The sequence below is a fragment of the Solea senegalensis genome, linkage group LG1, assembly GCF_019176455.1.
Source record: "Solea senegalensis isolate Sse05_10M linkage group LG1, IFAPA_SoseM_1, whole genome shotgun sequence".
In the NCBI taxonomy this organism is placed as follows: domain Eukaryota; kingdom Metazoa; phylum Chordata; class Actinopteri; order Pleuronectiformes; family Soleidae; genus Solea; species Solea senegalensis.
Window position 1 is genome coordinate 26,974,520 of NC_058021.1, and position 15,093 is coordinate 26,989,612.

General features: G+C 40.4%; 1 protein-coding gene across 2 annotated transcripts; it reads right to left on the minus strand.

Annotated features, from left to right (window-relative positions):
- Positions 1–246: 246 nt before the first annotated feature.
- Positions 247–13,744, minus strand: topbp1 (DNA topoisomerase II binding protein 1). Of its 2 annotated transcripts, none has more exons than XM_044041011.1 (28): positions 13,329–13,744; positions 13,022–13,115; positions 12,783–12,917; positions 12,531–12,674; positions 11,697–11,878; positions 11,307–11,500; positions 10,719–10,895; positions 10,431–10,600; positions 9,729–9,892; positions 9,199–9,437; positions 8,776–9,101; positions 8,223–8,395; positions 7,871–8,082; positions 7,349–7,659; positions 7,082–7,261; positions 6,821–6,948; positions 6,616–6,739; positions 5,399–5,557; positions 5,209–5,305; positions 4,902–5,103; positions 4,587–4,816; positions 3,761–3,903; positions 3,497–3,593; positions 2,296–2,459; positions 2,070–2,198; positions 1,882–1,971; positions 630–791; positions 247–432 (listed from the first exon to the last, which is right to left on the minus strand). In XM_044041011.1, exons 2-28 carry the CDS (start codon positions 13,106–13,108, stop codon positions 304–306), a joined length of 4,548 nt encoding a protein of 1,515 aa, XP_043896946.1. In that variant the 5' UTR covers positions 13,109–13,115; positions 13,329–13,744; the 3' UTR covers positions 247–303. The 2 variants fall into 2 exon arrangements, with proteins under 2 accessions (XP_043896946.1, XP_043896941.1); XM_044041006.1 differs by having other exon boundaries at positions 8,776–9,104.
- Between the last annotated feature and the right edge of the window lie 1,349 nt (positions 13,745–15,093).

Consider the following 15,093-nt stretch of genomic DNA (forward strand, 5'->3'; position numbering starts at 1 on the left):
TTGCTTGAATCCTAAAAGGGAAGCTCTACTGCCCTCTACAGGAAAATATAACTGCATCCCATTACAAAACATGACTCCACATTTTCTCCAGACCTTCACTGAGTCATCAATCACAGCTACAGTGTCACAGTGTGCAGGCAGCAGCACCTGCAGAGCGCTGATGTAAAAATGACAGACTGACAAAAACCAGTGCTGCATTTATTTTATTATTTTTAATGTGCAATATTTATTTTCAGTTTGAAAAAAAAAAAAAAAGAGTCTAATTTTACAGGGATTATGAGGACAATATTTTAGAGTTACATTTCAGTTCAGGCGGCTCTTTTTCAGCCTGGACGTGTCGACTGCTGCTTTACGTTTGCGTGATGGAGTATCGGGAGTTTCCTCGGGGGGAGCTTCAGTCAGGCAGTACGGCTCCATAGGTGGAGTCGGCTCCTGGAGGATACGGCAGAAAGATGAAAAAGGGCAGTGACGGTGCACAAAGACCAAGATTAAGCAGCATTGCACGTGAGCCAAGTATATAGAGGAAGTGATTCTTAGGAGGAGAAAGTAATTTGAAACACTCGAAAGCTACTACTGTACATTTATTTTATATAAACATGACAAATAAACATTGAGAAGTCTCTGTTCACCTGCATGAGGTAGTCTGCGATATATTCTGGCTTCAAACATGTGACTCCTTCAGCTGTAGCCTCTGACACGTTGACTCTAAAGTCTCCGGGCTTCAGTCGACTAAAATCAGCAAACAGGTGAGTGGCTTCTTTGTACAAGGATGGGGAGGGACTGGGCAGGACCTGGAGACGAATCACAGAGAAATTACCTCCCCAAAAAAAGCAGACGTTTTGATGTAAATATCATGCTTGCTGTCGTCATTGATGTTACAATTGTGCCAACTTGAACAGAAATGATGTAACATTATCTTTATGTTTCGTCCTTCATCTGAAAACAGCCTCTGTCCAGCAAAACTATCAGACCTGACTGAGGGAGTTTACAACAGCAGAGCAGGAACAGTATCTGATCTCGCATTATCCGATCCAGGGATATTGACAAGTAACGGACCAATACACCACTATAGAGTGATGAGTTTAGACGAGGGAAACAGCAGCAAGCGAGACAGCTGATATCATTAAAAATGGATGATTTTGGTTTATAGATATTTGTAGAAACAAGATATTTGAGAACGTGATCATTTTGAAGTTTGAGAAACACTTAACATATTTCAACATTGTCTGATAACTATTGATTGATTATGAAAATAATCATTAGTTACAGCCAGAGCTGAATGTTTTTTAAAGAAATAAAAAAGCCTTCAGATTTTCCAGCTTATTAAATGTAAATATTTTCTGGCTCCTTGCTCCATTTAACAAATAAATAATTAAAACTGAATCACTTTGGTTTGTGAACAAAGCAGGGGTCAACATTTTTCAACATTTTATGGACCAAACGATTACTTGACGGAGAAAATAAACGACAGATGAATTGACTATGAAAATAGCCTGCTGTCAGAGAAAGAACATATTGTTTCTCTTCACAACAACAAAACAGAGGCAGAATAATCACATCAACAACAAAAACAATCTCCAAAAGGTATGAATTGCACCTTTTTCCCCCTTTTGAAAAATTGCATGTGGAGGATAAAGTGGTAGAAGATAAGTGAGGGTGAATGAAAAATTGCCCCAGTTTAGGAAAACTAACTTACAACCTTCATCCACCATCCCAACACAAATGTGCAAATGTTCTGGTATAATTAGCATCTTTTGCACACAGAGCCACAAGTTGATTAAAGATCTTCCTCATTTATTTTCTCACTGATGTGGTGACTGCAGTAGCAGGTAAAAGGACACACAATGTCAGATTTACTACAATAAATAAACAAGCACCGACCTTTGCTCCACCAGACTGCAGCAACCGCCTGAAGCCTGATTCTCTGCTGTGGTCAATGTTTAGCATGACTGTCCATCCACTGAAGGCACCCTGAAAAAAAATGCATGTTTATTTGGGACCACACAATAAAATAAACTGTTCAGGGAGCAGATAATAAAATACGAGTGAGCCCTGCGGTGAATAAGTACCCCTCGATCACAGCTTCCATGCAGGGCTTTCCTCCAGCGCATGGCGGCTAAAGCTAGTCTCCTCTGCTGGGAGTTGATGGAAGGCAACGCGTCCAGGATTGAGCCGCTTCCCCACTCATACTCATCCTCCTGGAGCAAGAAACACAACAATAACTCATATCACTGATTGTTTCATCGCAGTCAAGTGAGGAGGAGTGAAATTGGAGTAACTCATTTGAATTCTGACCTGGATGTAGTGACCCACAGATCGACAGGCCTCCAGATACGAGCGATGCAGGATCCATTTACCGGCTGCCATCGCTGCCAGGTACTTCTCGTTGCGCAGAGGAGTCCCCACGATGATGTGGGAGCAGCTGGGGTCAAAGGACTGCTTGTCCAGGACGACACCACCTAAAGTAAAACACAGAAACTCAAATTCAAAATGACACTTGGTGTCAACAATCATGGCTGTAAAAAAAAAGTAGTCTTTATACTGTGATTTGGGTAACAATAGTTGGACGTCTTGAAAGCGTGTTTTCTCCCCCAGAACAGTGTTATTTTGACTTGCTTGATGAACAGAAACAGCTAAAAGTAGCATTTGCCAATTTATGTTAAAAAATGTGTTCATTAGTGTTTTCTTCAAACCAGGGATTTTAAAAGAAATTTCACATTTTCTTTTGAAGCTTATTCATTTCAGGCTAAGGCCCCAGTGTTTTCTTTTCTTACAACACTAACTTAGTGAACACAGAGTAGACCAAGATGGAGACTAAAATAAAATGTACTACTTGACCTAGTCATATTTATTGTGCTATTGGAGGGGCAGCTAAATGTAGCAACTAAATGAGTTTTTGTGGTTTCTCTGGTTTTGAATATGGTTTTGTATGTTGCCGTTAAACTATTTTCACTGTCATGTTGATTGCTTTTGTAACAAATAAGTACCTCTGACATTCATAAATATTAGAATTCCAATACATTGACAGGTTTTCTCAATGTCTCAATGTAAATGTTCTCCTGCCTGGTGCTCAACACCTTAAAAGAGAATCGCAATTATAGAGACCATCGACTTGAAAAATACACGTAGGATCGCTAAACAAATCAAATCAGCATTTAAGTACAGTGAAAGGCCCGAATTGTAAAACAAGCTGTCGTCCCAGCACCAAGAAATACAGACTGATGACGCAACTACAAATGAGATTTAAAGAGGAGTAAAGGCTTCGAAACTGACACATAAATGTGAAGTTATATGTTGGATTAATGCTCTATAAAGATTGAATTTGTTACAACCACTGAAACTCTGGCTCATCTGATGATGCTCACATTCTGCTGGAGGAAATATTCCCATGCAGAAAAGGCATCTTCACTCGTACTCTTCGGGAAGGTCTTTTTGGTTTGTTTGTTTGTTTTTAACTGCAGAATGATGGAAAGTCCTAATTAGTCAAGAGACTCACCAAGCTCCTCGATGAGTTGGCTGTAATCAATGCGTTCCTGAGGGCTGAGGGAGGAGAGCTGAAATCTGGGTGGCTGCTTTTCTTTCTTATGCTCCTCCTGAGAAAAACGAAACACGCTTTTGGCTCAAGTGAAAAAGATGGTACGGGGTGCAATTTAAAAACAGTACACTCTGCAAATCCAATCAGCTGTAGTTACACTCAAACCCATGCTGAATAATGATATTAATGCATCAAATGTGTTCATGTGTAAATTTAAATCCTCACCTGTGGCTCTGGTGCTACTGGAGGTTTGGCGAGAGGAAAGGCGATGCTGGGAGCGTTTGGAGTGAGGACGTTATTTTCAGACTCTTTTGATTGAGGGGTCGTCACTTTCTGGCCCATATGCTGTTCAATGACATCACAAGCAGCTGGAAGAAGAAAGAGTAAAAAGAGTATACATGTATATCCCATGTTTCATGACTAACTGGGAGTCCATCCTTTCTTTCATCAGTACGGCTCTGGCATGAAAAGATTTTATTAATGTATAAATCTGTTGCTAGGAAACAAAAGCAACATACAGTGTAAACAGGAAGTCAGTGTAGCTTATTACTCATGCAATTAAACTTCCAAAAATGCTGTGTTCCTAATATTATTAAGCAGACCCTCACTGATGAAAATAAGTTGGGCAAAACAATAGGAACACATTATAGTATGTCATTTTATATTTAACAGTCATAGTTTACATTATGATTGAATTTGTATGGGGTAAAATGTCATCAATATCCAACTTATTCATAAACTAGTTATTAAGAAAAGATTGTTTGGTCTTGTTTTTTATTGGATTTGTGCATAAAGTCAAACTTCAGTATACTGTACATGGTGTAATCATTTATTATCTCTGTACCAAGAAAGATATGACCTGTTTCCAACATGTGTTCATGACACTTTTGCCATAGAGTAATAAAATTTGTCTAGACCAGCAGTACATGCTTCATCTTCTTCTCCTTTAATCAAATCTCATTAGGAGAAAAATCTCCTGTTAGTGATATTGTCATAATAATAAAGTGAAGACGAGACGAGCAGTGGGTGCAACTGCCTTCAGACGTCTTACCCATCTCTACCAGCTCAGAGTCAGTCATGGATTCTCCATTCTGATGACTGTTTTCTGCAGTTGGGGGAGGTGGAGGATGGAAAGGCTCTGAATGCTGTGAAGGACTACCAGGCCACTGCAAGTTATCAGCCAGCTTTGCCCTCTCTTTCCTGGCTGTGGGGTCATCCCACACTATCTGCTCACTCTGGGATGGCTCTGTGTTAATGTCCATGGCTGCTTCTCTGGAAACCCTGGAACGAGGACAGACCAGGAACATTTACACCAGGGCCAAAGTCTTAACATGCACAAGATGGAGGCCATGCTTTGTTTTCTTACCTCAGGGCCTCGAGAGTTCTCCTGTTCCCACTGCGTCCAAGTCGGCTGCCATCAGGTATGTGGGGCCTTGAGTCGGCCCCGCCTGATCCTATCCTGGCGAGTCTGACTGAGGTTCGCCTGCCTGTCGTCAACGTGGTGGCTGTCATGATCTCTTGCAGCTGTCTTTGCAGGTTCTCTCTCATTTCCAGATTCTCTGAAATATCTGGAATAGAGATCCTTAAAATAAATCACCATGTACTGTAAAAAAAGGGGGAGGGGGCAAAAGCTTTATGTAAACAGATGAGACAGATTAGAGAGAAAAACTCACCACCCTTTTCTGTTGAATCATTCATCTCCTCTTGATCCACACTTCCATCACTTACGCGACGCAAGGTTGTAGCATCTTCTGTGGTATCGTGCTCAGGCTGAGGGACAGACGATATTTAAGTGTGAAACGACAAAGGATATAAAATATTCCTGCAAAACACACACAGAATCTTCTCATCCTTAACACTCACTTTGTTGTCACTGGTCTCTGCGATGTTTCGCAGTTGTGTACGTGTTAAAGGCGGAGACTTCTGAGTGCTGTTGGGCACCTGGCTCAGGTTCAGGCTCATCTTGGGGTTGTAGGTGAAAGGATACAGAGACTCCGGCACGTGTCTCGCCTCCTCAGCACACTACACAAACAGCATGGGGATGATTGTTAATTAGTGGGGAACATTGAGTCATGACTGGGATTATAATTATTTAATCTAAGTGAGCAGTGCTTAATATGTCAGCGGCAGCAGGAGGCACGGAAGTGAAGCATCCAGGAAAATTAGATCCCAAATTAAATAAAGTGTATTCTCATATCACTCGATGTACCCTCTTACAGATATTTGTTTTAAGTGTACATGGTGGTTTAAAACACACAGCTTAAATTCTGCTCCTTTTCCTTTTCAGAATGTCTAAGAATTTAGTAGAGGGGGACCAAATTCAGTCTCCTGTTCAATGATTCCTATTCCTTTTCTGGTAAATTCAGCATGAAATCTTAAGTGTTATTTGTGATGAGCATCAAAAATATGGACAAATCATCAAGTAATTTTAAAGTTTTTAATTCCCTGAACATATAACCATTTAAAGACTTATTTAGTAAACCTCATAGACCATATTGTATAGAAAAAGTGGTAAAAATTGTCCAAGTGCAGAACTTACAGACACCACCTTCAACCAGGCACCTAGTGGATGGTAACTGTCAGTCACATGGTGTCAAGTATGTGCCATGCTTAATCACATATTTTTCTCTACATGGGAACAAATTTGGCTTTGTGTTATATTAAAAGTATTTAAACTAGTGTTAACACCATTAACTACTCGGGAAAATGTGTACTGGAGTATTTTGTGCAACAAGCTATTTTGCCCAGCTGTCCACGGTGTACCCCACCTATCGCCCTATGTTAGCTGAGATTGGCACAGCACCCCTCGCGACCCTCCTGAGGATAAAGCGGTAGATAATGGATGGATGGAAGCTATATTGCCCCCTTGTGGCTATTCAATAAAATATCACTTCCAGGTTGGACTCAAACCGCAAAAGATTACATCCACATTATATTTGTGTTCTATGGTAAATCAGAAAATCAATCACATGTAAAGGCCTTTGCATTTGATTTGTTTGTAAAAAAATAAATAAATAAATAAAGTTTGATTGACTGATTAGGGCTTGGGTTCTATTTATATTTGCCAGTGGGATTCTTACAGCCTGTAGCCAGTGCTGAGAGACCATGTGCAGTCCTCTCTCCTTCACTCCTCTGTACTCCCGGTTGTTGTCTCCCACTCGACCCTGATAGATGTAGTGTGTCACAGTATCATCACAAGCCCACCTAAATGGAAAGATATTTGAAAAGGTGTTTGTACCATGTCCGCACCATGAATGCATGTGTGTAGTTACATGCGTCACGTACCTGAAGTCAGCTCCAAGTGAGGCAGCGATGGCATTTAGTTCACCTTGCATTTTGGCCAGCTTCTTTCCCACACAGATCACAACACCACACAGGGGACCAGCTTCTTTCTCTGGAGCCTTGCAAAACACCTAAATAAATAAATACATAAATAAATAAATAAATAAATAGGACTTAAAATGATCATGACTTGCAAAAAGAGGTGCTGCTAGTCAGATAAGAATTTATTAACTGTATTGTTTTGTCTGTTTGGTTGGTTTGTACCTCCTTCTCAGCTGTCTTGGTAAACTGGGGGCTGGCTGAGACTGCTTGCATTTCCTGGTGACGCACGCTATTAGCCAGAGCCACCTTCAGGTTGCGGTTGATGAGATCTGTCAGTGGGGTGTCAACCATCTCTGCTGGCTTTGATCTCCCACCTGGAGTCTCCAAAGCTCCTAGTGCATCCTTAATAAAAGAAACAGTCCATTCATTATTTTTTAATCAAAAGATGGTACTATAACTCTAAATAAAAATCATTCAGACATTCCTGACCTTGACATTAAAAGATGGCCTGAAGAGCTGGTCTCTGCTGAGGAAACGAGAGGGAGTGTCCAACTGCAGGGAGGGCTCTTTTTGAAGATTGTTTCTTCTGCTGCCCTCCTGATTTTGTTTTGGGGTGCTGTCTTTGGGCTTCATCTTGTCCACAACAGAGCGGAACACTTTGCTCTGAAAGCGACCTAAATCCAGAGGTGTAATGGCTTTACCACTCTGGAAACCCAGCAAAGGGATCTCTGGAGACGGATGAGCCGGAGGCAACATGGTGGGTTTCTGAGAAGCACCGACAAAACTCTCCTCCTCCCTCTCTGTGGCACAAGAACATTGTGTCAGTTTGGATGCAAAACTGTCAGCAGTGAAAATAGAAAGCAAAATTAAGTAGTAAAAGTAAGTAAAAGATACAGCTAAGTATCACATGACAAGTTGTCTGTCTTATCCATTACACTATGATGTTGTACTTAATGTCTAGCCCATACAAATAAAACATAAACATACACAGTGCTACCAAACTCATTTTACCTGGCGACGGCGGCAGGTCCACCAGGAATCTCTCCTCTTTTGCTCTCTGACCGGTCCGAGCTGACTCCAGTATCCAGTTCATGGTGACAGCAGGGAGCCCCCATTTCTTTGCCGCCTGGTACTTTGTGCCTTCAGGGCTCTGCAACACCAGATGAGTGCTGGCTAACATGCCTTTCTTCTGGTTGGCCAGGCGTACAAAGTAATCCTGCACACTGCAGGTGGTGGGAGAGAAGAAAAGTTGGAGACTTATTAGCTAAAGTAGCTCAAAATGAGTGGGAAAGGCCACATGGGGGTAAAATTATGACAGAACCATGTCAAAAATGGCTTATGCGAGTTGTCAAGAGAGTCGTACTTGGCTCCAAGGTGCTTAGCCAGCTCCACCAAAGATTCTCTCTCTGCTCCAGTAAACTGACTGACGGAGAGTACACAGTCTTTAAGAGGGAAACGTCCGTCCATCACAGGAACGGGGGTGAACAAAGGGTTGGAAGAAAGCTGCAGAGCACACTCTTTCTCCACACACATGGCCTGAAAAGTAACAAGAGCAACACACGTCAGAATTTAAATGTACAGAGAGCATCCTGCATGATTTTCATTATTAGATAATCTGAGAACCTCAGACATATTTGGTCGAGACAAAAAATATCCAGAAGGAATCTTAAGATGCCTTGTTTTTCTGACAAATATGAGGAAGAAAAACCCCAACAACAAATACCATTTATTTGGGAAGATGCCATACAAAAGTGATGATCATTTTTTGTTTTTGGAACTATTTCCTGTTGTATATTTCGCATTTTTATTGTGCTGTTTAAAGGTAAACAAATAATATCTTCCATTTATTTACACATTACAAATTATGCATTAATGCTGTCATCATCCAGCCTACACACCATGGGTGTGAATCTTACCAGCCAAGTATCAGTGACCACCTCGTCCACTGTGGCTTCTACTGAACAGCCCAAGAGCGGCACCACGGCATAGTCGGCCACAACCCGTGTGCGACCCGTCAACATCCTCCCTCCATGCTCTGTCACCAGCAGAGAGAGCTGAGCTTCCGCTTCGCTGCCGAAGCCGACAAGGAGGAAACATTTCCCGGCAAATAGTCCAGCCTCGCTGGCCTCCTGCAGGGTCGAGTCTGGCTCTTGTTCTCTGGTCTGGTTCTGTGACCAGGCTTCAGCTTGAGGCTGTGCAGTTGTACTTGTGGATTGTCTCCTGTTGCTCTCTGGTGGCATGTCTACTGGAGGATAAAAGCCCAATAAGATATAACGACCAGGCTTTATATGTCTTAGACATAATGACACTATATAAACACGTGAATAACTGACACATACCAACTGTCGGATCATCATCCATGTACTGTGATAACAGATCCTCCTCTGCTTTCCTGGGTGTGTTAGGACTGACGGCAGGAGGAACAAGTGATGGCCGGGAGATGGGAGTGTGTCGGACTGGCACAGAAACAGGGGCCACAGCAGGGGGCAGACAGTCAGAGTGGAAATAGCCCGATTCTGGGACTAAACTGCCCTTAGTGAAACTGTCTAGCAGCCACTGCACTGTTACCACATGAGGCCTGGGAAGTAAAAACAGAGACACTTTTAGTAACCTTTAAATTATCGAAATCAGCCATTTCCCAACTACAATTTTGCAGTCTAGTTATGGAAACAGTTTTTAATGTTAAAGATGCTTAACTGGAACATCAGTGTCAATGTAGGCTATACTTATCCATTTTAACATTGTATTTGTATTGTTTCTGTGTGTTTAGAAATCCAGACATTCAGTATCTTTAAAATCTGTTAAGAATAAAACTTTAAACAACCCATATATTGAACTGGTGGGAGTAAATGTTCTGTGTCCTACAGACCTGTGATTGGCTTTGGAGACAAAGTTCTTGAGGTCCTGATCCAGCTCTCCCATGACCACATGTGTGAGTTCCTCACTGGGCTGGCTGAAGTGCAGACCACCTGCCGTGTTCACAAGACGCCGCAGTTTGTCCAGTTTCTTGCCTGGCAGGCCGCAAAGGTACAGCTATACAACATTTTACATGTGAGAAATTAATCAGATAAAGCCTGTGTCTATAATACATCACATTATGGTGCATCTATAGTGCTGCATAACCATAGTTATAAGAGCTTGCACTGATTTATACTAAGTAGTCGGAACAGCCCGCACTGGTGCCCATATAAGTCACCTGCCAACCTGTTGGACAGATATGCAAATAAAAGCCAAACATACAGACACCTGTTGCATTTCCTAGACAAACAAAGTCAAAGGCAAAACTGCACACATTGGTGTGTTCTTGTTACAGAACATTTAAGTGTGTAATATACTATCATGGTTGCCGTGGTTTTTGGAAACACACCTTGAAATGATGATGTGATTTTCTGACATTTTATGGACCAAAATGATGACTCAAAAGAATTGTTATGCAGCTGTAAACTGTAGATGCATCATAATGATTAGGTGTATAAGGTGTTATAATGCATTAAAGAGAAGCGTGACTCAGATTACTCTTTAACATTATCAGTCAAGATTCAAGAAGAATCTTTTTAATATTTAAACTTACTTTACAGCCGTCCAGTAAATCATCAGCTGGACAGACAGTGAGGTCCAGGTTGTCAACAGGGTCTGGAGTCTCCAGGCGACTGATGGTGGTGTTGTTGGACAGGGCCGTGTCCTGAATCGTCATGCTGGTGTTGACAGAGATGTGACTCAAGCCCAACAGTGATAGACCAGCTGGTGTTAAAAAAATGATAAATGATTTATTATATTATTAACAGGTTTGATGATGCAAATCAGAAACAGTAACACAAAAGTATTAAATGACCAACTGCCTCATCCATCTGTGGCTCACCCTCCTTTTTGTTGGTACCAGTGGGGGTGGAGGTGTGCTGTCGAGTGGACTTTGATGAATTGCGTTCCATAGTGTATCTGCTCTCGTCTTGACAAAAACCCTTCTCGATGCTGTCAAACAGCCAGTGCAGAGACACGCAATATACGTTCCACTTCCGCGCACACTCGTACTTCGGACCTGCAGTCAAACACAAACACTCAAACTAATTCTCCAAGTCCATGTAAAGCAATGAAAATATCTATCTGATTAAAACATATACTGTACAGTAAGTTTGATAATGCTAAAATTGGCTGGTTATTGGTCCCAAATCTTACAATCATGAGAGGATAACTTCCCTTAAAGCGGTATATTCCATATTCCACACATTTGGATGCTAGATGTGTGAAAATAAGTTAATATTTGCCAATATATTTTATGAAATGATCATCAGTGAGCTACTAGCAATTCCTACTATTTACATATTACTATTTTTTAATTATTATACAGATTGAATAACTCATGCAAATAAAAATGACAATCACTAAGTCCTACAGAAACCTTTAATTGAGAGAAAAAGTGCTTATAACACTAAAACTGCTGGTGACGTACCTGTTGGTTCACCAACTATGAGGTGTGTACACTCATTCATTTTGAGCTGACCAGCATAGTTGGCTCCGTGCTGTTCACAGAGCCGCTGCACCTCTTTGCGCTCTGTACTGGAAAGTCCTGTCACACACACACTACAGCCTCGCAGCACTGGACACAGATAGTCCTCAGTGGGTAAATCTGTATATCTGAAAAGACTGAAGGAGAAAAAGAAGAAAAGACAATTATTTTTTAGCATTTCTTATTATATTTTAATTTATTAATTCCATGCTACACTTATGATAAATGGATTACATATAGTGTAAGTGGAAAAAAGGTGACATTCAGATAATGGTTAAAACAAGACATAATGCAAATATCAGGGTGGATATATCAGTGAAATTGAGAGTGTACCTGTCCTGAGATTTTTCCCAGCAGGCTCTGACCCATGTGGGCAGGAGGATGGGTTTACCCAGGCTGGCAGCGACCAGGTATTTCTTGCTGCCAACTTCTCCTGCGACCAGGTGTGTGACAGATACATTCAGGTCAAGATAAACCCGTCCACCCATGAGTTGCACCAGATCCATCACTTCTGCCTGTAAAAAGGCAGTGAGCATTACCGTGTAAGGAAATTCCAAAAACATACTTTGGGATTACATGTGTTATGTCAAGTTATTTTCATGTTAACACATGAACATGCTACAAACGGATCCGGTCCAGCCTACATCCAGGACATGATCAAAACCTACACCCCAGCCTGCCCACTCCGCTCTGCATCGACAAACCGGCTTGCTGCTCCCTCACTGAGAGGATCACAGAGGCACTCGCAGAACTCGAGACTGTTCACTGTCCTCGCTCCCAAATGGTGGAACGATCTCCCCATCGACATCCGGACAGCTGAAAGCCTCCACATCTTCCGACGCCGACTAAAAACACATTTGTTCCGACTCTACCTCGACTAAGACGCTTTGGATAAAAGCGTCTGCTAAATGACATGTACTGTAATGTAATGTAACACTGTGTCCTCTCAAAGCATACAACTATAATTTGTAAATGTGAGATCACCTTAATCACAAAACATTTTTTTGCAGTTTTCACAAGCAAGTTTTCTACTGAATTGTTGTATCACAAAAATTTAACTGAATCAATTCAAAACATCCAAACCTTAGACAAACTATCAATAACCCCATTGTACTCATTACATTGTACTCACATTATACAGAGTTATTTAATGCACAGTGAACTAACCCGTGTTACTTTTTCTAGGCTGGTGCAGGAAACGGTGACATCAGCCATGGCCATGTTATAGACAGGCTTCTCTGCTTTGGGGACACAACGTTGCTGCTGCAGGCAGTACAACACCACCAGTGGACTCACGACTCGGCAGCCAAGCTACATGACAATTAGATTATATTGAAAAAGACAGTATAATCAGCATTTAAATATTTCACCAAAGCCATTAAAATTCTGGGTGTAGATTTATCAACGTATGAGTCCCACCTCCTTGCAGTGCAGAAAAGCTGGGGAGGTAAATGCGCTGAACACAAACAGAGACTTGTCCTTCTGATCCATCTGTAAAACAGCATCCTCATCGATGGACTTTAAGTACTTTTCAGACTGCAGCTCCAAAATGGCCTGTAAAACACATAATAATAATAGTTATATTATCAACTGCATACAAAAGGAAGGACAGGAACCCAATAACATCAACAAGAAATGAGACTGAGAGTAGAGTTTACCTCATAAGCCTTGGTGGCATACTCTGATTTTTGGCCTTTAACCTCCACAAACTTCACAATGAAGCCTTCCTGGTCTCCTTTGGACATGGTCAACCTGGATAGGCATAAGTGCAGGAGCTTAGCATAAAGAACAGTGGCTGGAACGTTTACAGAAATATGCAAGAACTATGAGTCAACATCTTACATTTCACCGACCTAATAAGAAACCGCTATAGACTGAGATATGCAGTAATTATAACATTAACTTAAACGTGTCTGACTAATTGTTCTTGTCAACAAAATGTCAACTAAACAGATAACTACTCACCCCTTTATGGCCTCAGGATGTTAATACATTTAAATCTGTAACTATGACAGCAATGAGAATGGACTCGTAACTAGTCATTGAGTCATTAGTTTAACAGTTCTATGACACGTCGCGAAGAAAGTCGTCGAAATAAAACACTTTCTCTAACGCTAATAATAGACACAGCCTGGACTGACGTACATGGAAGGAAACCAAGCTAACATTCAAACTTGGAGTTGAAAATACTAAAAAAACAAACACATTCTCCAAACCATAAGCTAAGGTTACTATTCTACACGTCTACGATGAAATTATTTGCAATGTTTACAATAATTTAATGTATAATAGCTAAGCGAAATTGAAATTGATTCTTTGTTGATGTTGTTCGCGCCATCTGTGCACTTTCCTGTGTTCACTGTAGATCTGACCGTGAGGAACAGGGCACCGGTAAAGAAAGGTTCCGCTACAGAAAAAAAAAATACTGCTGTGGGATTTTCAGCATTAAGTTAAATGTATACTGCCTGTGGGTAAAGTGTTGTCAGTCAGTCAGTCATCATCTAACCGCTTTATCCTCCACCAGAGGGTCGCGGGGGGTGCTGTGCCAATCTCAGCTACATCGGGCGATAGGCGGGGTACACCCTGGACAGTTCGCCAGTCCATCGCAGGGCCGGGTGAAGTGTTGATATACTTTAAATTGCAGAAAGTATGGTCATCTATGTATCCTTCATTAATCATTAATGTGTTAAATATGACCATAATGTGTGTTTGTAACCTTTTTATCTATATCACAAACATTATGTACATTTAAGATCAAAATCCCTCCATACATATAATTGTTACTATATTATTTTCAAACAAATGGTGGACTTTTTAGGATTAAGTCTTTAAACTGTATACCTGGTATACCTGGCAAATGACAGTTTAAGAAGATAATGGAGATGGCAAACAAATAAATTAAATATAATATAAATATATTAAATAAAAATATTAAATATATATAATTTCATGTACAATTAGTTGTGATAAATAACCAATCATGAGACCCTTTTTTGTGTGTCGTCTTAAAATTTTAAGTTGCCTACACAATTCTACATGTAATCTTTAGTTCAAAGTTGTATCTATTCCCAACATGTCCTGACAGTTTATTTGATTAATTAACTAAATGCAGTGTCTTATTTATTTAGAGCTTAAACAATTACTCGATTAATCAATTACTAAATTAATCGTCAACTATTTTGATAATTGATTAATCGGTTTGAACCTTTTTTCATTTGTCATTGCTTCTTAAATGTATTTTTTTTACCTTTCTTTGCTCCATATAACAAAGGTTAAAACATTAAACATTAAAAGTGAATCATTTTGGTTTGTGGACAAAACAAGACAGAGAACATCCAGGTTTGACAAACACTGATTTTTTAACGTTTTCTGACATTTAATGGACCAAACGATGACTCGATCATGAAAATAATTGTTAGTTGCAGCTCGACTTATTTCAACGTGAAAATGCATGGACTCTGTTGCTCTGACTTATTGTTGGTCAAAGGTATACTCTGTACATAGAAATAAATTACAAAACCAATTATTGGTCCAATTAATATTATGTACAAAAAAGTCCTATAATTATGCAGGAAAAAAATACTTTTGAGTTGGAAGTATTTATGTTCCAGATGTAATGTAGATGATTTTTATGTGATAACCTGGGTTTGAGTGGGATATTATAAACGGAACATATGTGATTCATTTTCAATTTAGCAAAGACATTATTTTATGCATCAACTCTTTCAAA

Bases quoted from the DNA above. Each gene is read 5' to 3' on its own strand.
- topbp1 (XM_044041006.1), bottom strand. From the start codon at position 13,108: ATGTCCAAAGGAGACCAGGAAGGCTTCATTGTGAAGTTTGTGGAGGTT. The intron at 12,675-12,782 runs GTGGGACTCATA...ATTGTCATGTAG, and splicing joins CTTTTCTGCACTGCAAGGAG to CTTGGCTGCCGAGTCGTGAG. The intron at 10,896-11,306 runs GTACGTCACCAG...GTTTGACTGCAG, and splicing joins CATAGTTGGTGAACCAACAG to GTCCGAAGTACGAGTGTGCG.